The sequence below is a fragment of the Abramis brama genome, assembly GCF_963993115.1.
Source record: "Abramis brama genome assembly, chromosome: 1".
Classification (NCBI taxonomy): domain Eukaryota; kingdom Metazoa; phylum Chordata; class Actinopteri; order Cypriniformes; family Leuciscidae; genus Abramis; species Abramis brama.
The window spans coordinates 42,660,213-42,686,530 of NC_139963.1; the positions used below are offsets into that span (position 1 = coordinate 42,660,213).

General features: G+C 37.9%; 3 protein-coding genes across 3 annotated transcripts in view; 2 read left to right on the forward strand and 1 right to left on the reverse strand.

Moving 5' to 3' along the window:
• LOC311097392 (uncharacterized protein) overlaps positions 1–26,318 on the forward strand; it is a gene marked incomplete at its 5' end in the record, with an annotated part of 189,722 nt that overhangs the window by 103,210 nt on the left and 60,194 nt on the right. The window lies entirely within an intron of this gene.
• Positions 1–26,318, forward strand: part of LOC311092333 (butyrophilin subfamily 1 member A1-like) — a 147,684-nt gene that overhangs the window by 11,125 nt on the left and 110,241 nt on the right. The window lies entirely within an intron of this gene.
• Positions 1–26,318, reverse strand: part of LOC311097407 (exportin-6-like) — a 65,122-nt gene that overhangs the window by 789 nt on the left and 38,015 nt on the right. Inside the window, exons 2-15 of the mRNA XM_084137043.1 lie at positions 26,081–26,218; positions 15,385–15,454; positions 14,109–14,268; positions 12,977–13,069; positions 12,735–12,882; positions 10,954–11,100; positions 10,796–10,849; positions 10,278–10,383; positions 9,955–10,069; positions 9,796–9,874; positions 8,899–8,991; positions 6,648–6,809; positions 1,376–1,474; positions 556–786 (exon numbers count right to left, since the gene is read on the reverse strand). Of these exons, the coding sequence (XP_083993169.1) occupies positions 556–786; positions 1,376–1,474; positions 6,648–6,809; positions 8,899–8,991; positions 9,796–9,874; positions 9,955–10,069; positions 10,278–10,383; positions 10,796–10,849; positions 10,954–11,100; positions 12,735–12,882; positions 12,977–13,069; positions 14,109–14,268; positions 15,385–15,454; positions 26,081–26,107 (1,584 nt within the window). The 5' untranslated portion in view covers positions 26,108–26,218. The remainder of the gene's footprint in view (positions 1–555; positions 787–1,375; positions 1,475–6,647; positions 6,810–8,898; positions 8,992–9,795; positions 9,875–9,954; positions 10,070–10,277; positions 10,384–10,795; positions 10,850–10,953; positions 11,101–12,734; positions 12,883–12,976; positions 13,070–14,108; positions 14,269–15,384; positions 15,455–26,080; positions 26,219–26,318) is intronic.

The window sequence follows — 26,318 nt, forward strand, 5'->3', positions numbered from 1 at the left end:
ACGGTTCACACTGCATGACTGTACACCTATGACATCATCATCCAAGACAGGTTTTGTGAATCTGACAAAACCATTCTTAAAATATCCTGGTCTTATTCTAAATTCCAAAGAGAGAGAGGAAGTGGAAAAATATATATATAATACGAAAATAATCAAAAGAAAATAAAAGAAAGAAAATGAAGCCTATTTTTAGGACTATTAGGATGTATATGCCATTCACAAGATTTATTATGTTACAAAAGATTTCTATTTCAAATAAATGCTGTTCTGTTTATTATTCAGATATTCACATAGAAAACAGTTCTTTGACATTTTAATAATATTTCACAGTAGTGCTGCTTTTTTGATCACATAAATGCAGTCTTGGTGAGCAACTTGTCTTCAAAGAAATGTATATATATAGATATATAATAATTATGGTCATGTGAACAATTAGATTATTTAGTTTGCCAGGCAAAGCTTGGCTAAAGTGAAAATGTTCCAGTCCTTCACATTAGTAAAACACTCCAGTAATTAGAGCTTCAGGAATGAATCACATTGGTCTCGTTCACTCACTCTCTCTGGCGTGAAGTTTCGGGCAAGCGTTGTGCGCTGTTGAGGGTCGAGGCCTTGGCAGCCGTTGAGAAACTCTGGCAAGAAGGACGAGTAAAACGCTTGGAAATCCACAGCCGCCATGTTGTAGAGCGCCAGCGTGATGTCGTCCTGGAGGAGGTTGTGACTCTTGTGGAGGAGGACTTGCAGAAGAACATTTATGAAGTGGAACAGCATGGAGTTCCTGAACAGCTTCTGAAATACACACACACACACACACACACACACACACACACACACACACACACACACACACACACACACACACACACACACACACACACACACACACACACACACACACACACACACACACACACACACACACACACACATCACTGACCAAACCACACATCACCGACCAAACCACAGCACACGATCTGCCATTTGATCACACCGCCCTGGCCTTTTATTGTGGCCAGCCTAAGGCACACCTGTGCAATAATCATGCTGTCTAATCAGCATCTTGATATGCCACACCTGTGAGGTGGATGGATAATCTCGGCAAAGGAGAAGTGCTCACTAACACAGATTTAGACAGATTTGTGAACAATATTTGAGTGAAATAGGCCTTTTGTGTACATAGAAAAAGTCTTAGATCTTTGAGTTCAGCTCGTGAAAAATGGGGGCAAAAACAAGTGTTGCGTTTATAATTTTGTTCAGTGTATATATGTGTGTGATGGATCATTCTATGGAAATAGTCCATATTAAAAAAGCTGCAGGATCTTCACTACATTCAATCATCAGATTTGAGCAAATGTAAGCATATGTCAGCGTGTCTTACCCTGTGGTACAACTTGTGTTTGGTGTTCAGGACCTCCAGGTAACTCAAGTTTTGTTTGAAGATGTGAATATCCGGCTGTAGGAAAGACTGACCAAATGCCTGCAAATCAAAGACACGACGCTCAGACACAAGAATCACGCTTAGCAGCGTTTCCAGCTCCGCTATTTAATCTCAATTATATGTAACGAGATTCTAAGAACTGCCAAATAATATACAGACATTCAAAAGCCCCAAAACATTAATATACAGCTATGTGGACTTTTAGACCAATGAGATTTCAGCACCAAACATCAGGGTTATTATTGTCAAATAAAACTGAAATTAAAACTATTAAAAACTCTTCTGTTAATTGTAATAAATGAAATAAAATAAAATATAAATATTACTTGAAAAACATACTAAACAATTGAACTGGGAATAAATATAAACTAACACTGAAATAAAAATAAATTAAACCAAAATAGCTATATAAAAAAAATAATTATAAAATTACAAAAAAATTAGCTAAAATTAACATGAAAACTAAAATGATAAAAATAAAAGATAATTAAAAAAATATTAAAACTATAATAAAACTAAAAATTATTATAGTTATATAATAACTGCCAAACATGAAAAACAAAACAAAAATAGGAATATAGCGACTAGGGCTGTCACGATGTTAGATTTTTCACACCACGGTTATTGTGGCCAAAAGAATTCACGATATCGATATATCGCGATATCTATAGATCTATCTATCTATCTATAGGGGGGGTGTAGTTATCAGTCAAATAAATTTTTACTTTGTTTATATAGTTTTTCTTTTTTACCCAACAAACATAAGGATACTGATAAACACAAGGCACATGCATTTTTACTTCTTGCGTACTCAATCTATGGCAATTTTTTGTGAAGGAAGACAAGCACGTGAAGTTTATCTGGTTTCAAACTGAAGCCAAACACTGTCTGAAGGTTTCCTGAAGAACTGAAAAGCTCTTAAACCTGTTGTTGCATTGGCGCCAATAAAGTCATGCAGATAGCAGATTTGAATAAAAAAATCAAGTGCAAATACAAATAGGCTACAAAAATAAGATGAGTAAAGAAAACGGGGTTCTTAATTTTAATAATCACCCCTTATTAAATATATGAACACAGAAACCCCCTGTTAACAGTTAATGTCACGTTTCCCATTCCATGATGACTAGTAAAATAATAGCCGCGTCGCGTCTATGACAACTCGAGGTATCGCACACCGGACACGCACTTTCTCAGTTTATGGCCAGCAATATCATTATGTTTAAGGACATTATGGAATTGAGATAATGTCTGTACTATGTTATGATTATACTGTACAATTAAATACAATAGTTGCTGAGTCTGTGATCTGAACACTTTTTTCTGCGCTCTGTGTCACGGCAGGATTTTGAACAAGGTCCTGAGCCATTGCTGGGCGCCGCGGACAGACGCCGAATAGCGCTGTGCTTCTCGTCCGGTGTGTGTATAGGCACTCATACAGAATGTGTTCGAATTTTAAAGACGTGGCGCTGCGCTTCTCGTCCGGTGTGCGACCACCTTTAAGGTGCTGTTTTCTTTGAAGCCGAAGAACTCTGTTCTTAACCCTCTGAGGTCTGAGCTGTTTTCTGGGCCCTGGAGGTGTTCTGACATGCTCTGACATTTCTGGTTATTTCTGTTACTTGTGACATTTTCATGGCTAAAGTCTAATTACACTGTATTCAGCACAAACTCTGCTACAATAATATATCAACAGCATGTATGTAAAAGTTTGTAGTTTTGAGATAATGACATTTATGCGTGGTTTTTGAAAATACAAAAAAAAATTCTCACTGAAATAAGGCCATGAAACCCATACTGATTATTTCTTCACAAGACTTTTGAAAATTGTATGACGTAGCCTAGAATATTTGCTGCAAAACTATGTGAAAATCACCCTGACTGCTCATTCAGATAAGACAATATATTGATTTAAAATTTTTACGACGTGTTTTGTGTGAAAAAGCCTTATGCGAGAGCTCATTAATATGTAAGCTTTTCTCACCTGAGAAAGACAAAGAACCTCCCCTAACGGCCCTATTAGGAGCTATCAGGCCCCTATCATTCTGAGCAACCTTGCACAATACTGTAAATGAGGAGATTTAAAAAAGAATGGCTTTTAAATTGTTTGGATTTATTTACAACACAACATAATCCAAAGATACACAACAAATGCCAAAAAAACACTTCAAAGACAGAGACCTTTGTGCCATTCCTAAAAACACTGTACATACCTTTCATTTCCAAGATTTTCACTTTACCATGTTCACGTACTGAGACTCATGTGAATGTTGAAGTCCTCAGTGGCATCTGGGACCTGAAAAAAAAAAAGTGAACATACTGATATCAAGAGAAAGGCCTGCACGATTTTGGAAATAAATATTAGATTTTTCTGGTTAAAATTGCTTTTTAAAATTCCTTTTTAAAATTCACAGAATACACACACACACACACACACACGTTTCCAACGATATATAATATAATGAACACCAGGTTTGTTGTGCCTTGTAGGCATAAGGTATATGCGCAGTGCGGATAAAATAATAATAACAATAAATAACCTATAGCAGCCTATAAATCTTCCAAAAGATTTCAGTAACAACTAAGCTAGAGAAAAATATATTGATTATCATGTTACTTCAAATGTTTCCATCCGTTATGATGATATGAAATGAGATAATAATAAAAACATGAAGCCGTTTGGTGCGTTTTGCTTTCATCCAAAATATGATACATTCAAACGCGATCGCTTGCAAAATATGATACATTCAAACGCGATCACGCTCAAATATAAAACATTATGGTTACCATAAACATATCTATGTTTGAGCAGATATCCACAAACACAGTAAACACGGGTCTAAATATTATAATATTCCCCATATATCTAGCAACAGTTCAACTGCAACGTGACATTTATGCAACAATAACAAACTAGGCTATGTAAGAATTTCTTACCTTATCTTTCTTGTCTTCAAATCGCGTTCTTCTTCTTCTGAGGTAGCCTAAATCCAATGTAAGCTCAGGCACGTCTTTCAAACTCGACGAAAAGTGAAGTGAAGTGTTTTGTTGTTGAGGTAACAAGCGCGTTCGCGTTCCATGTGGAGATTTGCATGTGAATATCTTTTGCGCGAGTAGGCGTGGCCAAATTAACTGTAATGAGCAAGCGTTTGAGAAGCTGGACATCTTGTTGGTTTTATACAAATTACGTAAACAGAGAATATTTGTTTTCATTTTGAATCCGATTATTTAAAAGTACACACTTAAATGTTTATAAAGGTATATGGCTCATAAATGTGTGACAAGTATTCGCTGAGTTTTGTTTCAGTTTATAGACGTGCTCAAGAAAAAAAAGTTCACCGCGACAGAGAGGCAGAACGCACACCCTGTTTATTTTCTTTATTTTACAAAAGCACAATGTTTTGATTTGATTGTAAGTGGACACATACAAAAGGAGAAATATCACAGATTCTTTTTTTATATTTCTTTTTTCTGTATGACCATAAATGATGGAGTAATTTAAGTTTATAGTGCTACAATGTGGAGAAAATCCGGCAAAACGCGCCCGCGCGTTTGTCGACCTCAGTACTGGCGAGCTTACTTTTTTCGGGTGTGGACAGAGTGTTTCACTGATTCACTCTAGCTGCGCGGGCGCGGACGAGCGCTGCGTCTAGAAAACGCCAATATCGCCAATACCGGTATATTGTATTGCTCTAAATTAACACAATGTCGATATTTCATGCTTTGAATATCACGATTATCGTCAATACCGGTTAGGGATGGGACGAAATATCGTTTGACGAAATATCGCGATACAAAACGTGACGAAACGCATCGAGGTCGAAAAAAATGGATCGCGAAATAAAGATAGATGGCACTGCTGCATGATTTGCGTAGTATATAAATAATTTAGTGTATTATATGTGTGTGTATGTATATGGGGCAGACATACAGTCTATGGTGGCAGGCTGGCAGCACCATCTGCTGATCAAGCAGGGTAAAACTAAAGGCCATTGCACACTGAGTCCGAAATTTTCGTATGCGTTTTTTCGTGTTCGTCAGCCTTAAAATTCGTCACGCACAGAAACCTTGCACACTGAGTCCGATGCGTATTTATTAAACCTTTGCGGAAAAAAACGCAAAAAATACAAAAAGATTCGTCAAGCAGTGAGGATGAATTTGTTGCACTCTTTCTTCTTAAAAAGAAAAAAAGAAAGGAAATATTGGGTCCATCCAATCCTGAGATTGCGCCGAGAGGAAGGAGAGTTTCACCTCCTTATCAAGGAGTTGCGAAATTATTCCGAGCGATTCAAAATTTACCTCAGAATGTCAGTGGAACAGTTTGATGCTTTGCTAGCGATACTGGAGCCACATATTAAAAAGAAGACCACCAACTTCCGTGAACCAGTCGATCCTGAACAGGCAGTATGTCTATGGACGGACACGCACACACACACACACACACACACATGCGCGCGCGGCCGGCAGAAGCGCTGGGCAGACAGAACAGCTGTATACACATACAGGTTATATTTTATTCAGTGTCTTTGTAATCCGCATTTTGTTTTTCATACAGTACTGCGAGACGAAGTGTATCAACTTGTCAGACGTCATTCTGGATTTTGTCGTTCGCTTGTACGGTGGCTCTGAATTTTCAAAAAACCTCTCAAAACACTGTCTGTGGATGCGAAAAACGCAGAAAACCGAACCCAATCCGAATTATTTTTTTACGGATGAAAGTTTCGTAGGTCAGTGTGCAAGCGTGATTGACATAACGTGAGGTCGAATTTTTTTTTAACGTGCGAAAATTTCAAATGCGAATTTCGGACTCAGTGTGCAATGGCCTTAAGACTGTGTGTAAGCTATGCCATGCTGTCATTCCGTACACCATATCCAACACATCAAACATGAACCACCACCTTCAACGTCACCATAGTAAGTTGTTGTTATACAGTAATATTTTTTTCTTTTTTTGATATCGTATCGTGACGTATCGTATCGTGACCCTGGCATATCGAGGTGCATCGTATCGTGAGTTTAAGTGTATCGTCCCATCCCTAATACCGGTATATTGCGACACCCCTAATAGCGACTAACAAAATGTCTTGTTAGGTTATACACTTTGATCCACATGGACGAGAGGTTATTTCTTGACGCTTGGTTAAGACATGCTGTAACTCAGGCTTTGAGGAGAGTTATATATGTGTGTGTGTGTGTGTTACACACGTGCGGTCGATACCTGCATGGCAGCCGTGAACTGCGCTTGATTCTCCATGAGTTCTTCCGCTCCGGTTCTCTGTACGCTGCTCAACACTGAGCTCTTGAAGAAGAACCTCCAGTTCTGATGAAGAATCTGGAAGAGCAGCTCAAACATCTCAGCTTTCACATCCGGACAGGAACGCTGCAGAACACAGAGGTGAAGATCAGCGAATTAAAAGAGCTTCCAGAAAGAAGAACGTTTGAGGACTTTTAAAGTCGGCATGTAACAGAAGTTGCAATAATCTTTTCTTCTCGATTGTGATTTATAGTGAAATGGCTTCTCAAAAAAAAAAGAAAAAAAAAAAAGGCTGTGACTTAAAGCTGGGGTAGGTAGGAATGGTCTAAAAAACTTATTTTTCAAATTTGTTTAAACTTTATGTATATATCAATACATAATTAAAATGTAAGTACTCTGAAAAAGAAAGTATAAAAATCGAGTGTATGTAGACCTCTAACGACTGTTTTAAAGACAGCTCATTATTTCCATTCAGTCCACCCTCTCCCTTCTGGGGTCCTTCCAAAGCCACGCCCCCAAAACACATGAACGCGCGACTCCGACAGCTGAGCTGGAAGACGCATTATTTACCTGAGACGAGCGGAGAGGAAGGAGCACAGTGCATGTAGTGACATCATGTCAGAATCACATGCAATAAAAAAATCTAACTTTATCATTATGAATATAAACAAATAAGATGTATTTTAGTAGCCTACTCACTATCAAGCTAGCATATTGATATTGGTAAAGTTTAAAATATATATTTTTTGATTCGCTAACGAGCTAGTTATAACTATAAGGCAAAGCTAAAAACAGGTTGCATTGATACACGTTTTTCCATTTCCATTAGTTGCACTGTGATGAAGATGAATTTCGTGTAAGATTCATAACATACAGTATAACGTTAGGCCTACTAGCTGTTAAACATGTATTTGTTATGTAAAGTTCCCCCCACAGCGAAGCCTGCCGTGAGCGCGCAGGCTAGTAAACATGCAGGGTCACCGATGACGGCGGATAAACAGTTATGGCACATTCACTGGTAGGGACGAAATGCTTTACATTGACTGGCCTGCCCATACTTTGACTACAAACTTGGTCCTCAAATCATTACGTATTATGCAATACATGTAATGTAACTTTATAACATTGCACTCTTTCTATGAGTTATAATAGCTAGTAAGATAATATAACGGTAACTAACATTGCAGTAGGCTATGTAAATAATTATTCTAGCGATGTGTAATGCTAAATAAGGTTTGCTAGTACATTATTTCAGCAACATGACAAGCCAGTGAATTAGCATGTTTCAATTGTTGCTTTGCACAGTGCGTGACATTTTATCTGTATGTTATGCGGCTAGAGTTTTAACACTGAGTCAATGGGCTCCGACGGGCTTGTTTATCGTCATCGGTCTTTTTCCGTTTACCTGTCTTTGTTGCATGAGCAGGTGCCACTCGAGAAATTGGCAGTTTTGGTTGTTTGTCCGCCATTAGCACAGCTGCTCGGCACACCGGCAATCTTGATTTTGAATGACGGTACGCGCTGTGCAAGAGAGGGGCGATTAGCGTGTACGCGAACTTGATTGACACTGCTAAGACACTCCTCCTGGCTCTGATTGGTTGTTTCTGACCGGGAGCGGTGTATTTCTGCAAATGGCAATAGGACCACTGGGAGGAGCCAGAGGAGCTTGATTTTATCACAGAGTATCTGTCTCATATTCTACTGTCAGGACATAATGACAGTTTTAACAAATATGTAAAAAATAAATTTTTACAAAAGTTACCTACAGCAGCTTTAATTTTATCCATTATTAATTGATTGGATCAACTCAAAAATGATGTGCACGAATAAATACTTTATATTAAATACTACAATGTTTTATACAAAGAAAGTCAATAAAAAGCTAAACTCTTTATTCTGCTAAACAATGATTAGTGTTTGTCTTGTAAATGCTAGTGTATTAAATGTTCTGCATTCTGGTTTCTACACTATACAAATGTTTGTCATGTCACTGTCAATGTAATTTTTACAGAAAAAAAGTGAAAAAAATACTACTATAACAACTAATTAGTTTACTGGTTAACTAAGTTAAAAATTAAACATTAGATCAAATATACGTACAGTTAAATCGTGGCAAACACAGTTACCTTTTTTTTTCGTTAATCAAATTATGCTGGGAAATGTATTTTAACCTTTAGCACTCTGAGGTGGGGTGTCTTTAACTCGTGTCTCTTACCTCTGCCACTATTGGGTAAACCTGGTCCAAACAAAGGCTGAGGATGCTGGGTAACAGAGGCTTGAAGGTCTGGCCGGGCTCTTGAACCACAACCTGAGACAATAAAGCAAAGATGAACAGCATGTTCAATCCTGTAATGCTTGACATGAAATAAGTCAGAAATAAAACTATATTCTGAATGGAAGAGTTAACTGAACCTTTAGAGAGAGAATAAAAGTTGTGATTTTTGAGTATCATATTTGATACATCAGGCTTTTATGGCTCATATTGCCTGATATAGTGAGAATATGAAGCTCATTCTCAAGGAAGAAAAACACTTCAGTTTGAATCAGAGGCCCAAACTGAGCAGAAATATGCTATATGATGCAGATGTTATTTATATGGTCAAAAAGTAAGTAGCAAGTAAGGTTTACATTAAAAGCTATCAGAATTTCATTTTACTTTTTGACCATATAACAGCATAACAGACTACTTACATAAAATGCATATAAATATCAGTTGTCACTCTATATCTTCTAATAATGTCTTAGTAAAATGATATTTAAATGCTTAGTTTTATGATCAAATCTCTGTAGTTTTAAAACACATAATGCAAAGCAATACAATGATGACAGAGATGAACATAAATGTTCCTCAAAAGCCTGATGTATCATATTTGATACTCACATTTTAACATTTTCCCAAAAAAAGAAAAAAAGATTTATGAATAATCAAGTTGCTTTAGTCCAGTAAAAGTTCAAATAATACTAACAATATAAGTTATTTTTACTTTTCCTTCAGTAAAGACTTCACAGCAAAAAGACCTGAAAGGCCTTTTACTTACTAGAAAAATCTAAACTATCAATCAAACAGAGGGCTTGTACTAGATACTCAAACTCAAACACAAAGTGGTTTTACCTGCAGTATCTTGAGAAACTTCTGAACCACTCTGGATCCCGAGCTGCCCTCCTGTAAGATGCTGACGGCCAGCTGATCCCTGAGGAACATGAGGATCAGTGAGCATCAGTATACACAGTGACACATGATGATGAGTGAACGAGAGGAAGCCGAGGTCACCTGGTGAACATGCTGAGGAACGTCTGAATGATCTGCTCTGTGAAAGCTACACCCATCTGAACACGCAGAGCTTGAAACAGCGTGAGAAAGAAACTCAGCATCTCGTCTGTCACATCTGAGAGAGAGAGAGAGAGCGAGAGAGAGAGAGCGAGAGAGAGAGCGAGAGAGAGAGAGAGAGAGAGAGAGAGAGAGAGAGAGAGAGAGAGAGAGAGAGAGAGAGAGAGAGAGAGAGAATATGAATCCTCAGCAAACATCATTTCAGCAACAGAAGGCAGTGGAGGAGTCGTGGTCACGAACGCTGATGTTGATGCTGATTTGTTCACCTGGCTGCTGGATGAAGTGAGGGAACAGCGCGAGCGTGACCTGGACTGACTCCTGCAGGCTGTGGTAACAGATCTGACGTGATTTAACAGACGTGTGGTAACAGATCTGACGCCAACTTTACTCAACTGTACTATAGTTCTCTTCCGCAGTCGGTGAGTCTTGTGATTGGTTTTCAAGCCAGCCAATCAGAATTTAGCAGTCTCATCTCTGATTGGCTGGAATTATGGCATATTGTAACGCTGGGTTGTGTTGAGCAAGCGAGCCGTCTGCGCTTAGAGAGCGCTCACGGCTGGTATAAAAGGAGCAAGAAAGTGAAACTTTGCACACGCGAAAGAGAACGTCCGCGCACATCCAAATACTTATTTTAAATGCAAAATTGATTTTCGTTCGCTCGCAATATTTTCTTATCTGCGAGACGAACATTTCTCCGCAAAACTCAGTTCACGCGCGTGCGAAATGCCCTTTTGCACACTCAAAATGTGATCTTGCGCGCGCAGAATTGTGACCGAAATCTCACCCCATACACGGCAACAGCAACATGTTGGACAGAGCTCGACACACGGACGTGAGCCTTGAGGAAACAACAACAAACATTACATCACAACAGAAGGATCCAAGTACAAACTGTGCCACACTGTCAGACCAATACACACACACACACACACACACACACACCTCCTGAGGTAATCTGTGGTTATGATTCTCTGTGATCAGGTTGAAGATATTCTGCACCGCCGGCAGCGACACCAGGAACACCGGTCGTACGGTGGTGGACATGGAGACCAGGAGATGGCACGCAGATAACAGCAACTTCTCTGGAACCTGTGACACACGGAGATCGGGCGGATTAGAGTTTATCAAAGAGAAAGAATGAAGAATAACTGGTTGAACAGAAGACAGTCTGATCTAAAACTCTACTGTAGATCTCACAGCCGAGAGACACGCTTCAGTCTCAAGACAAGCCCACAAATAAATATATAGTTTTGTACATTTCTACTACAAACCTTATTATGAAGACATGGCTGAATAAATTATGACAATGTTTACTTTAAGGTGTTTATATTGCAGTATTTTGTAGATTATTGTAAGTGCTTATTTTATCTCCCTCATCTGTTTGAATGAGCAGCTAGAAATAGTGAAGCACATACATTTCAAAATAAGAGTCCCTGTGTATTTCAGGCTTGTTTATAATTAACTCTTTCCCGGCATTGATGGAATTATCCAGTGATTATTTTCACTGTTATACGGTAGAGGGCGCTATTAAAAAACTTCTGAATGAGTACAGAAACTCCTGATCAAAACACAGGCAAAACATTAGTAGAAAAAAATAATAAAAGCATTGCTTATGCCCGTTATAGTCTGTTGTCAGCTTTTTGTTAAAAGATTTTTTTTAAGAAACGAACACATTTAAATGTTGATTAAAAAAAGAATGCATGAAGCTAGAATAAAGCGGTATATTCATTCAACTAAATATTCTGGGGCCATGAAACTTTTGTGAAAATAATAAAAAATGCTGGCACCTAAAAAATAATAATATAAAAAATGCTGACGGGGAAAGAGTTAAAGCAGCACTCAGTAGCTTCGGGATTTCTTCGCTGTTTTCTCGCAGGTTTCTCTCTAGAGCTCCCCCCACAGCTTCGGAATAGATATTTGACAACACTGTTGTAAAAACTCGTTGGTGATTCTCAGACACCAGAGGCTAGTAGATCAACGACATCAAAGCAGATGGGACATTCTTTAAAACGTCTTCTTCATTCGGGTTCGGACAGCGTGAGGGAGCGCAATAATGACAGCATTTTAGCAGATTTCTTTTGGCCGTAAAGCAATTGTTTACATCGCGAGACCTGATATCACGCGAGACTTCCTGAAGCGGCAGCCGGCGGCCCGCCGGCTCAAAGTTGCAAGTGCGTATTTTCCGCTCACGGGCACCAGGGGGGTGCGAAACGACCACCATTCAACCCGAAATAAGTAATATAACCATTCCAATGACTCCGAAGCTGTTCAGTTAAGATAAAAAAAGTTACTTAGTTCACCTTTAAAAGTCCAGCATTTTGCATAAAATCTTTTTTTTTCTGGATATTGTTATGTTGGTTACACAATAAACAGTCTCTGCTATTTAATTTAACAAACTATTGTAACGTGTCTCTGGGCCGTCCCGTCACAAGAAGGAAAGGCTAAGAACATTAACGCATTCAATAGATTTTTTCTTAGCATCGGCACAATAATATGTTTGTAATGGAAGATTGTAAAAAAGGTAATTGTAACTTTTTATCTCAAAATTCTTACATTTTCCCTCAGATTTACAAGTTTATATCTCACAATTCTGAGAGAGTAGTACCCATATCAATACACATATACATTTATTAAAAACATGTCTTCAGTTCTTTAAACTTGAAATGATTGTGTTCTGCTTTAAATGAGCATTAAAGTATTATCATTTATAAAAATCAAGTGACCTTGGCATTGATGAGAGGGGTCGTGGCGTCCATGCTGGACCTGATGAGATCCACAAATTGCGTTTGATCTTGTTGGCGCTGCACTTCCCCGCAGAACTGAGCCAGCCAATGAGAATACGCCTGCAGAGCGGCCAATGACTGCGCGTGGCTGCAAAACAGAGACGTTTATTAGGTTTTATTTTTAAACTATTCTCATTTAGATTAACCTGCATCAACTAGTGCCTACTTAAGTGACTACTTACACATCTATAAGATCTGGTTTGAGCACTGTAGGAACAGCCATCTCTACATCGTACAGGCTGATCTGAGAACCGTAACACGACACTTCCACCAATCTGAGAGGAGGAGAAACATAATGAGCAAGAATTAAACATCACACATTTCAGTCAGTTATTTACATCTGACCATCTATCAATCTGTATTAATAATTCAAGCTATTCATTCCTAAATGAATAATATGATATTTGTTTGCATTTCTTTGCATATTATTTTGACACAGTGTTGGCGTCAACAGGAAAATATATTGCACTTGTGAAAGTAAAACCAAAACCATAACCTTTGCTTTTTGAAAAAAGGCTTGGTTTAGTTTATATTTGGACAGTCTGCACAAGTTCACAGTTAAATTAGTAATCATTTGTTTAGTGTGAGAAGTGTTTTTTGAGCCAGAGTTTAAACAGTATATCAAAGGAGTCCTTTTTTTACATGTTCATCTTTCTTCAGTGTGTAATGTTGCTGTTTGAGCATGAAAAATGTCTGTCCCGGGAACAAACACGTCACAATATTCCTTATTTAAATAATTTCCGCCCAAGACATACGCAAAATAAAGGAGCGAGACCTGGTTGAGTTAGTTAGTAGTGTGTTGAAAATCACGGTTATGATAAAGGGAAAGACATTTCCAAAACACGATGAAGCGGTTGACCAATCACAACACATTGATCCAGCCCACCAATCAGAGCAATCTAAGCTTCTCAGAGGGAGGGGCTTAGAGAGACAGGAACTAAACAAAGCGTTACTGACAGACTGAGAAGAGAGGTGATGCAACAATGGAGAATATGAGGAAAATGTGTTTTTGAACATTCAAGCATGAAAACCTATTCTAGTAGATCCCAAAAACAAAATCAAGACTTTGTGGGTGTAAAAACAAAGTTATTTATGACAAGTGTAAAAAAAACTAAATTTGGTGTAATGCAAAAAGAAGTCATGAAATAGCCATGTGAAGCACACACTACACAACACAGCAAAACCAGTAATAAGACCACTAATAATATGCATAAAAACATGGCATAAAACATTAGCAAACACAGAGGACATTAAAGTGCACACATAAGGAGGTAGTGTTGTTGTCAAATGAGGAATTGGGAATCAGGAACTGACCTCTGCACGATGGCGAGAGCGTCATTAAAGTGGGCGGTGAAAACGTCCCCTGTGAAGAACTCGGCCAGGCGTCCCACGGCCTGCAAGAGAGAGCTCAGGTCTCTGAGAGCGCAGTGAAGTCTTCTGCAGTCGGCCTCCGCTGTGATGTTCAGCCTGCGACCTGTTCACACACACACACAGAGAGAGAGAGAGAGAGAGAGAGAGAGAGAGAGAGAGAGAGAGAGAGAGAGAGAGAGAGAGAGAGGTGTAAAACCACTCAACAACAGCTGACAACAGCTCACAAGCCACATGAGAACAGACCCGCCACAAAGCACCATCAGACTGAACATCACAAGACCAGAAACTACTAAAACACTAGGTTGACTGAGTAAGTGCTCAAGCAATCAAAATAAGGTAACCTACTGTTCAAAGTTTTGGGGTCAGTAAGTTTAAAAAAGAAGAAATTAATACGTTTTCCAGCAAGAATGCATTAAATTGACCAAAAGTGTCAGTAAAGACATCTATGCATCACATTTTCCACAAAAATATGAAGCAGCACAACTGTTTTCAACATTGATAATAATAATGAATGTTTACTGATCATCAAATCATCATATTAGAGTGATTTCTGAAGGATCATGTGACACTGAAGACTGGAGTAATGATGCTGAAAATTCAGCTTTGATCACAGGAATAAATTGCAATTTAATACACATTTAAATACATTACTTAAATGTGTTATTTTTATATTTAAAAATAATATTTATATTTAAATGTGATAATATTTATCAATATTATAGTTTTTATTTAGCCTTGGTGAGCATAAGAGACTTCTTTCAAAGAAATCTTACTGCCCCAAACACAGTTCATGTAGAACTTCCTCTATATTTCATCTTGTCTGTAGTTGTACTGCTTACTTGGGCAGATTATTATACACTTAGGTCAAAAAATGGCATCAACATATTTATACAAGATATTTGACAGAAGGAAGTCAGATAGCAAAAGAAAAAAAGAAAAAAACAGTGCAGCCTGAAGAACAAGGAAATGTGTCAAAGATATCATATTTCCAACAAATTCCCCTTAATGCTTCAGTGGATTAACATACAAACAGTGACATTTGGATACTGGGTGAAAACGACACATTAGCATTGTTGCACATTAGCATTCTCCATGACAAATAGTTCACCCAAAACATTTAAAAGTGTAATCTGGGTGTGCAGCTCTACGGGTTTGAAAACAAAGCTACTATCTATAAAACTGCAGAATATTCAGACTGTGACCATGAAGAGAAACTCACTTGATCCTGATCTCACGATATACTGCTGCAGCCCAAGATAAACGTCCAGATCCTCCTGGAGCACCGGAAACTAAACACACACACACACACACACACACACACACACACACACACACACACACACACACACACACACACACACACACACACACACACACACAATCATGCTCTGCTCCTCAGATACTTATCATCAATGCCATTTAACATGCAAATTTAATGGAATTAATAATAACAGGAAAAACGTGATAGATTGACAGATAAAAATACAATTAGATAGATAGATAGATAGATAGATAGATAGATAGATAGATAGATAGATAGATAGATAGATAGATAGATAGATAGGGCATTTGATGAAACATTTATATTGATTGACAGCTCTAATACTCCTCATGTGGATTACAGCAGAATTTGATTTAAAATCGTAAATCCTCCATGAATGTTTTGGACTTCACTGAGAATCACTTAAATCAGTTTTGCTTCCATATTAAACCGTTATTAGAATTGCCAATGGAGAGTCCATTGTTTTCAGTTCAAAGAGAAAGAGAGTGAACATGTTCACCCACTCATCTACACCTGAGAGAGAGAGAGAGAGAGAGAGAGAGAGAGAGAGAGAGAGAGAGAGAGAGAGAGAGAGAGAGAGAATTTTTTTTGAATTTTGACAATCCTTTTATTACAAAAAATCATAACAATAAAAAACATTCACAAAAACAAATCACATCTTTTTCAATCTAATTAAAAAAATCTTACATCAACACTTCTGAGATGACCAGTTCATTATCAACTAAGGACACAGCACATTATCACAGCACCACTCAATTTCAAAAATATTCAATGTACTCATTAGTTTATAAAAATTAAACTCAATTACAAGTCGTGATTTTACCATTTTTTTAAAAGCTGTTACAAGTTCTTGTTCTCCTTTCTGTTCAATTTTGTTTCTCCTAGTTATATAAATGGATAATTTTGCAATACCAACAATAAAATTAAGCAATTGACATTTGTATTTTTTCTTAATGGTATACATACAACCAAGAATAAAATCCTGCTTCGTAAAACATACCTCAAAAGATTCAAAAAGAAGCTCTAGAAGACTAAACAAAAACAAAAGTCTGTTACAAAACATAAAACAATGAAACACAGTCTCCCTTTCACTGCAAAAAGGACAATCCTCACTTACATTTGGGTTCAACATTGCCACAAAAGAGTTAACTGCTATAGCCCCATGGAGTATCCTCCATTGAAGATCACCAACTCTTTTAGGTAACGGAGGTTTGTACAAAATCCTCCACACTGGTTTTGTTTTTTCAGTGATCTCTAAAACGTCTCTCCAAACAGTATCACTTCTATTTAACCATTTAATATTCGTCACTTTCACAATACTTCTGTACAATGCTTTCCCTTTAACTTCAAAGAAATCAATTTGCACATCAATTTCCTTCTTCAACAAGGGATTAATATCATTAAATGAAGAAAGATCAGGTACAATACTTATATCTGGGAAGAAATCTTCACAATCTGGAAATATACATTTCTTATTGTACTCATCAAGTAAAATTATTTCTTGTACATTCAAAGTTTATCTAAAAACCGTTTAATGTATCGTGCAGATTTTACCTTTAAAAAGGCTGAAACTGCTTCTACATCATTAAGATCAGGACCTGCATTATTTATAATGTGTTTCAACTGTAGAGATCCACTTCTATACAGCAAATCTTTAAGACCTGGTATTTCGTCACCAGATACATCAAGACGTGCTCCACACACAATGGGCTCTTCGAGTAACCAGTACAGGGACATTAATGGTTCCATCCATTGAGGCTTGAACAGACTCCATATTTTAAAGAGGCTTCGATAAAAAGCAGGAACTCCTCTAAAATCAAATTTTTTAGAGTCCATTAAAAACAACACATTGTCCAGGCCAAGTCCACTTATTCTGCGTAGAATGCATTGAGCCACTGGTCTCCATACCAGTCTTTCAGATCCTAGAATTAACTTCTGCAAGAACTGAAGACGATAAGCAGCACATCTACTTGACAAATGCACTAGACCTTGGCCTCCATCTTCTTTAGCCAGAAACAAAGCGCTTCGAGGGATCCAATGCAAATTGTCCCAAAAAAAAGTTCACTGTTTCTGTTTGAATGTTTGCTAAGAGACCAACCGGAGGGTCGACGCATGCAAGTCTATGCCACAGGGAAGAAGCCGCAAGATTGTTGATAATAAGTGTCCGTCCTTTAAAAGACAACTGAGGAAGCAGCCATTTCCATTTTTTCAAACGTCCAGTTACTTTATCTGCCATTCCTTCCCAGTTCTTCTGCATGAAGGCTTCATTGCCTAAGAAAACACCAAGATACTTTAGCCCATCTTTTTTCCATAATAAGCCTCCTGGTAGAATGGGATTTCCTCCTTCCCATTTTCCAATCAATAAAGCATCACTTTTCCCCCAATTAACAATTGCTGATGAAATATCCTTAAAATCATTAACAATCTGTCGTAACATTTCAACATCATCATCATCATCATCATTTATAAAAGCAATTACATCATCAGCATATGCAGATAAATGGAAAGCATTATTACACTGTGGCAATGTTAAACCCTTTAACTTATTTCGTAACATGGACAACAGTGGTTCTATAGCCAGCACATATAATAGCCCAGACATGGCACAACCTTGTCGAACCCCTCTCTGTACATTAAAAGGAGCACACAAACTACCATTAATTTTAATCACACTCTCAATGTCACAATACATTGTTTTAATCATATCAATAAAACGTGAATTAAAACCAAAAGCTTGTAAAGTATGCCACAAATAAAGGTGTTCAACCCGATCAAATGCCTTCTCTTGGTCTAGAGAAATAAGGCCAATGTTTACACCAAACTTTGAAACTTCTAAAACATCTCTGATTAAAGTTATATTATCAAAAATGGATCTATTTGGTATACAATATGTTTGATCGTAGTGTATCACCTTCCCTATTATTTTACTCAATCTTGTAGCTAATGTCTTAGACAGGATTTTATACTCTGAACACAGGAGAGAAACAGGCCTCCAATTTTTTATATTCTGAAGATCACCTTTTTTGGGCAATAAAGTGATAACTGCCCTTCTGCAACTAAGGGGAAGAAACCCATTAGTAAGGCTTTCATCAAACACCACTAAGAGATCTTCTCTTAAAACGGGCCAGAAAGTTTTATAAAATTCAATGGGTAACCCATCAATCCCGGGAGATTTCCCATTCTCCATGCCCATCATTGCTGTATACAGTTCTTGTTCTGTCAGAGGTAGTTGCAAACTTTCATTACTTTCTTCATCAAGTTTTGGCAGACCTTCAAAAAAACTACTAATAGTCATCTTTTCATTTATCAGATCAGCTGTATATAATTTTTTATAAAACTGTACAGCAACTTCTCTTATCTCAGAAGTTTTAGTTAATTCCTGTCCTGTATCAGAGACCAAGGAATGAATTATTCTGCTTTGACTATTTTTTTTCTCCATATTGAAGAAAAATTTAGAAGGTGCATCCATTTGTGTGATATTCTGGAAACGTGAGCGAACCAGCGCTCCTTGTGCCTTAATGTCCAACAGGTTTGCCAATAAAGTTTTGCCTGTAGATGCAGACAAACTGTACAAATCAACTATCTCAGTTCTCTAGAGTCTTCAATGATCGAGTTATTTCTTTTGTAACATTAAGAGTGTATTGCTGGCAAAAGTTTTTGATTTGTATTTTCCCGCAATCCCACCACTGTTGTAGAGAGCTATATAAATACTTTTGTTGTTTAAAAACATCCCCAAAAAAAGTAAAATAATCTTTAAAGTGGTTGTCATCAAGTAAAGATGTATTAAAATGCCAATAGGCACTGCTTGACTTCACACAACTTACTAATACAGAACAAAGAACTGCACTGTGATCTGAAAATCCTACAGGATTAATTTGACAAGATTTGAAAATATTGAACTGGTGCTTAAAGCTGTAAAACCGATCAAGACGTGCCAAAGACAATGAATTATCTTTACAATGAACCCATGTATATTGCCTTAATTTTTTATGCATTTTTCTCCAAATATCACAGAGATCAAAAGTTTGAACGAGTTGTTTAATAACTCTTTGAGATGCAACATGCGGTTCTAAATGATTTCGGTCTACTTTATCATTCTCGGTACAATTAAAATCTCCCCCTAAAACTAAGAAATCATCTGTATTTAGGTTTTTCAAAGTAGTGTTGACTAAATTTAAGAACAAAACTCTTTCCACTCCACTATTAGGAGCATAGATATTTAAAAAAACCATAATTTTTTCAAATTTAACAATAACTTTTAAAAAGCAACCTTTTTCAATTTCAACAGATTCAAAAGATACTGGAGTCATATTTTTAGAAAATAAAACTGCAACACCTCCACTTACAGAGGATTTGTGACTAAGAAAAAGTTGACCTCCCCACTCTCTTTTCCAGTCCACCTCATTTCTTTGATCACTATGCGTTTCTTGAATAAACATGACATCAACAGACTTCTGATTAATATATTCATACAACATCATCCTTTTACGAACATCTCTAGCTCCATTTAAATTGAGAGTTCCAATTTTTAGCTGACTCATAGTTTTATTTAAGTTCAACAAGAAACTCAGATGGGAAAAGACAGAGATTATGGTAAAAAAAAACAAGTTTAGGGATTTAAACCATGGCATTCTTATCATCTCTAGGCAAGCACGGCGCTACACCGGGGCTAGGGGGAGCTAAAGCCCCGTCAAAAATCTGTGTAGCCCCAGTTAAGCCCACGCAACCAGGGGGCAAAAGACCCGCGCTCTTAGTTCGTACCGGAGTACATCTGACCTCAACACGCAAAAATCCGGTGCAGCATCAAAGTATTTGACGAGCTGCACATGACCACATGACCACATAGCGCGTAGTTGTATGCATCAAGGGATTTGTACGCTCTAATCATTTCTCTTGTATACACACTTGGTGTCTGAATTAGATAATTATATATATCAGGCCATACAATTGCTGGCCACTTCTTGTCATCCACAATCCAAAGATCGTCAGGTATTATTGTATAGGGATCCGGCAAGATCTCAACATTGCTGAGAGTAAGTTTTTTAATATAATCGCCACGGTCAGAGGTACTAAGGCTTCCCACATAATCCATCGTCAAATCTTTGATTTACAGTAAAGTAACGTTATATGTGTGCAGTCATGATATGTTGCAGGTCGTAAAGTAACGTAAACAAGGTTAACTTATATAAAAGCAAATTCGGGCTCTAATATAGAGGCTATTACATTACTAACTTAGTCTAACATGATAATTCATACATGCATCACAGTATGTCCGGATTTTGATTCGTAAACAGTTGGACGTTTTACATAATGTAATATTAATATGAAACACAAACAAACAGATCCAACTCTGAAATTGCAGTTTATTATTGAGTCAACAACAAGAAATTACAAACAATGCGAAATTACGTTAATTACAATGTTCTTTAACAGAACTCGGCATAACAGATAGCTGTTTTTTGCCCCATGGATGCGCGCGCATCCGGTATATTGTTTGTATACAAGAAACCCGTGTAAGGCTAGGCTAGCTAGTTAGTTTAGGCTACTACAATCTGTTACAAATACAATGGATCGTTTTGTTATTAAAAAAAAAAGAGTGCAGATCGAAAATGAAGACCAAGATCCAGTCTCCCAGATGGACAAAGAAGAAGAGGGAGATTCGAAAAATGAATTTGAGAGAGAAAGTCATGATGAGACAGGACCCGAAGGAACACCGGAGCTGTCCATCGCCCCTAGTTGCACAACAGTCCCAGTTAGATGTGCCGCTGACACCGACACCACTCCCTCTGATTTAAGCCAGTCACCTGTAGATGAACCGAGGCGGCCTCTTTTCCGGCGTTATCCGGCCACCAAAGTTGGACAGCAGGATCGCTACTTCAGTCGTAGATGGTATGAGGATTACAAATGGCTGGAATATTCTATTTCAAAGGACCGTGTTTTCTGCTTTGCGTGCCGGCACTTTCAGCGTCCTGGTAACCATGGAGACAAGGCGGCATTTACCCACCATGGCTACCAGAACTGGAAGAAGGCGACAAGTTCATTTAAGACACACAATGCCAGTGTGGAGCATAAATATGCCATGGCAGCGTGGAATGAGTGGAATATTCAGAAAGAGTCTGGCTCAACAATGTAATGCTCTGAGTGATGGACATGCAAAAATAGTCCGTGAGAACAGAGAGTATATGCGAGCAGTTGTGGAGTCATTGCGTTTCACTGCGTACCAGGGACTTTCACAGAGAGGAGACACAGAGAATGACAGGGCTGTCAACCAGGGAAACTTCCTAGAACTTTTACAGATCATAGGCAAATTTGACAAAACAGTAGCACAGAAAATATCAGAAAATCCAAGAAATGCGAAGTACACGCATCATGATATACAGAACGAAATACTGGAAATTATGGCAAATATGATTAGGGATCAGATTAGTGGTGAAATACAAGATGCTGAAATATTTGCTTTGATGGTAGATGAGAGTAAGGATCTGAGTAAAACGGAACAAGTGTCTGTCGTGGTGCGCTACGTGAAAAATGATCACGTTGTGGAAGAATTTCTCCATTTCACGCCAGCTGACGGATTAGATGCAGCGTCACTTTTCAGTACGATTAAAAACACTCTCAGCAAATGTAACATTGATCACACTGCCTGTATTGCTCAGTGTTATGATGGTGCTGCTGTAATGTCTGGTGTCCACAACGGGGTCCAAGAGAAATTCAGAGAAGAGGTCCCTCAGGCATTCTACATTCACTGCCATGCACACCGCCTCAATCTTGTTCTGGTGGACTGTGTCAGAAATGTGAAGCCAGCGGGGGATTTTTTTGTTATTGTGCAAGACATGTACAAGTTTTTCTCAGGCTCATTTGTCCATGCCCATTTCATTAAGAAGCAAAAGGAACTTAAGCCTTCACAGCAGCCCATTGAACTTAAGAAACTGTCTAATACGCGCTGGTCCTGCCAGTACTACTCGCTGTGGGCAGTGCAAAAAACCCTCCCCGCCATCACTGCAACCTTAAATGACATTAAGGCGCAACCAAATCCACGCAGATCCACTGATGCACGGTCATTGCTTTCATTCATTGATGCTGAATTCATCCTCCACCTTATTCTGTTTGAGGATCTTTTTCGTACAGCAAAGTTCCTGTCAGTCACCCAATCTTTTGCTGGAGACTGCCACCGACCTCGCGCACTCGGTCATCACGGGCCTAAAAGAAAAGCGCACAGAGGACTCTTGGAGAGCCATATGGCGCAAGGCGGAGGCCCTGTGCGCCAAAGTCGGTGTAGCAAAACCACCTCAGCTCCCACAAGAGAAGAGACAATCCCAGCAGCCTCACCATCTGCAAGATTACGTAGTTCAAGCTCCAGTTCAAACAGAACACCGATCCATGTCCTCTCTGGATGAACTCCTCATTCTACCCTGTCATTGATCGACTAGTGAATGAAATGACACGACGGTTTTCATCAGAAGCAGGTGCTGTTCTCATGGGCACGTCAGCCCTCAACCCCAAAAATGCCACATTCCTTGAAAAGGAGAGCCTTGAGCCCATGGCGCAGTTGTATGGGATCAAAAAGGACGACCTGCTGGCCGAGGTGCACCAAATGCGCCGGCTCTTGGAAAGAAAAAAAGAACAAGGAAACAGTCGGCAGCACGCTGGAATTTCTGTCCATGCTTAAACCATACAAAGACTCATTTGAGGACATCTATAAACTTTTGCGCATATCTGTTACACTGCCTGTAACATCCGCTTCATGTGAGCGCAGTTTTTCCTGCATGCGGCGCGTAAAAACCTACCTGAGAAACAGAATGGCAAATCCTCGACTTAGCAACCTTGCCTGCTTGTCCATACACTCAGAAAGAACCAAGGACCTTGATGTCCAAAAGATTATAGACTCATTTGCACTTAACCACAACAACAGACGCATTGTCCTCCTGTAAAACAACTCAGTGAGGTTTTTTCCTGACGTTGCGATCAGAGACTGGTTGTGATACATTTGATGTCATGACGTGACATTTAATTCGTTACACTGTAACAAATGCACAACAGAATTTGGCGCGTGTTTTTGTTTGCAGTAGAATAATCATCAATACTGTAATGAGCCAGTTCATTTTATGCTCTTTAAGTGTGTGCCCAGTTAACAGGTACAGGGTGTTTGTTTTTCTTGCTGTGGCGTTGTACATTATTAATTCTATTTTTGACGTTGTGATCCGAAATTCTGAATCATTAGACACAAACTGTTTGCACTTATCGTTGCGGCTGCACTTTGTAGCCTATGTTATTAATTTAACTATCAATTTAATTTCTTAAGTTATGTTGTGATCCAAGACAGTATTACCAATGCATAGATGTTTGTTTGTTTTCATTAATTATGCATATGGCATAAATATGTTTGTCGCATTTTGTATGTATTGTCTGATTACCGGCAGACGCATGGTCGCTGTCCGGTGCTGAATCACGCACCTTTCCATGTGAAACATTTTTGTCATTGCCTTGTGGTCGCTTGTATTAGGCTTAGTTATTTTGTTGACTATTCTTTGGCCAAATCCAGTTAAAGTGCTGTGTATCATAGCTGCTTTTATTGAAAAAACGGAACCTCTATATTATAGAGTAACTTAAGTAATGAAAATCAATTGTTTTCTTAGCACCCCCACGTATCGGTCCAGCTCCCCATTAGCACCAGTAGAGAAAAAATCCTGGCGCCGTGCCTGTCTCTAGGATTTTGTTTTTTTAACTTGTTTACAAATTTCCGTAAACGATACACTTCAAGATCTACGAAAGCCCCTTCTTTTATCAAATATCTGGTGTCCTTCACAAATTGTGCACTATTAGGAAAATTGCCATTCTTCAGAATCATAAACACCTGTTTCCTAAAAGAAACAAGATGTTTCACTAAAGGCGATTTACATCCAAGCGGAATTTTTTTGATAGGAGAAACTATCTTTCCATATCGTGACAATTCCTGCAAGATCATCTCATCTTTCACAAACGGAGGGACGTTTGAAATCATTATTTTCTTGGCGGGAGTGCTCAGAGGAAACACCGGCGTGAGTGAACCTTTGATTACAACACCATTTTGCACTATTTCGTTCGCCTTCTCAATAGTGCTAAAGAAAAGCACAAACGCATTATTCATTCGCGAAGCGGACACAATCTTTTCATGACCCACAACGTCTCCTACAGCCAAACAAACATCTTCCACGTTGGCGTTTGAATCAATTTTTACTCCATGACGCCGAGTTAAATTTTCAAAAGCCATTGTGTTTGGAGTCGCCATGCTTCCCAGCAAAAGTGCTGGAAGCAGACTATCCTCACAAAAACAATAAACAAAACAAAAAAAAAACAACAAAAAAAAAAATACAAACAAAACACTTACAAGAAAAAAGGAAAAAGTTTGGAAAAAGCACTCTTACCAGCCACAGTCGGCAAACCACTCACATCCACACTCACCACACTCCGCCCACTCACTCCCAGCATGCACTCGAGAGAGAGAGAGAGAGAGAGAGAGAGAGAGAGAGAGAGAGAGAGAGAGAGAGAGAGAGAGAGAGAGATGGGGGGAAGGGCAGAAGAGAAAGATGAGATAAGGCATTTCAATCTGAACTTTTAATGCAACCATGCAATGCATCAAACAGTCTAATCGCATATAATCGATTACCCATGCTTGCATATTGTATTTTAGGATAATTACACAAACATATCCAGGTCATATTTCAAGATATTAAGCCTATTAGTTTTTTTTTTACCAGTAAGGTGTGTTTATTTGCACTGTGATATTATCATCATGCTAATTCCCCTTAAAATTTAAAACTAAAAGACTGGCATTATTGTACTAATGAAAAAAATCCTCCAAAGGAAACTATTTTTTTTTTTATATTAAAATTAGAATAAAAATAAATGCAGTACAAATAAATGCTACTATGCAGTTCACATGGTACGATTTAAATATATCATTATAATGATAAATTCTTCTTTAAAAAAAAGAAAATAGAGTGATGATAATTAGGGGGTGAATACAACTAATTTACAAAAAGCTAAAAATCCTAAAGGCTAAATACATTTCTTTTATTTTTTTCCCTTCTGATTTTGTGGCGAAATACACTACCGCTTAAAATTTTGTGGTCAGAAGATGAAAATAAATAAAATACATTTAAAATAAATTAATACTTTTTTAATTTAATAAGGACACATTAAATTAAAAGTGACAGGAATGACATTCATAATGTTCAATTCATAAAGATTTCTATTTCAAATAAATGCTTTTGAACCCTCTATAAATATTAAATATGAAATAAATATATTACACAACTGTTTTCAACATTTATAAAAAATAATTGTTTCTTGAGCAGCAAAACAGCATATTATAATGATTTATTAGAATAATTATAAATAATTTTACTGAAAAGTTATTTAAAAAAAAAAAAATTAAAAGTTTAATTTTAAAGTTATTTAAAATTGCAATCATATTTCACAATATTACTGTTTTTTTCTGTATTTTTGATCAAATAATGCAGCCATGGTCAGCAGAAGAGAGGACTCCAAAATTGACAACAAACTTTTGAACATTAGTGTATGACTTGAACATGGACTTGTCAATTTTCGTGAAGTTAATCTACCTAAGATAATGAACTGAAATTAATTTTACCTCGAACACAGTAAGGCTGTACATCATGACATATTCATTTCTGCTGTTGGAGAGGAAGTAGAGGCAGTGCCTCCACGAGCCGGGCTGCCCCGCGAAACTGTTCAGCAGCTCTTCTGCAATAAACAACACCACAAAACACTCATTACAAAACACATTATTATCTAATTGAAGCAAAGCACACGGTGAAAGATATTAATGTTTAGTTAGGTTTGTTGCAATTAACACCAAACAAACACTC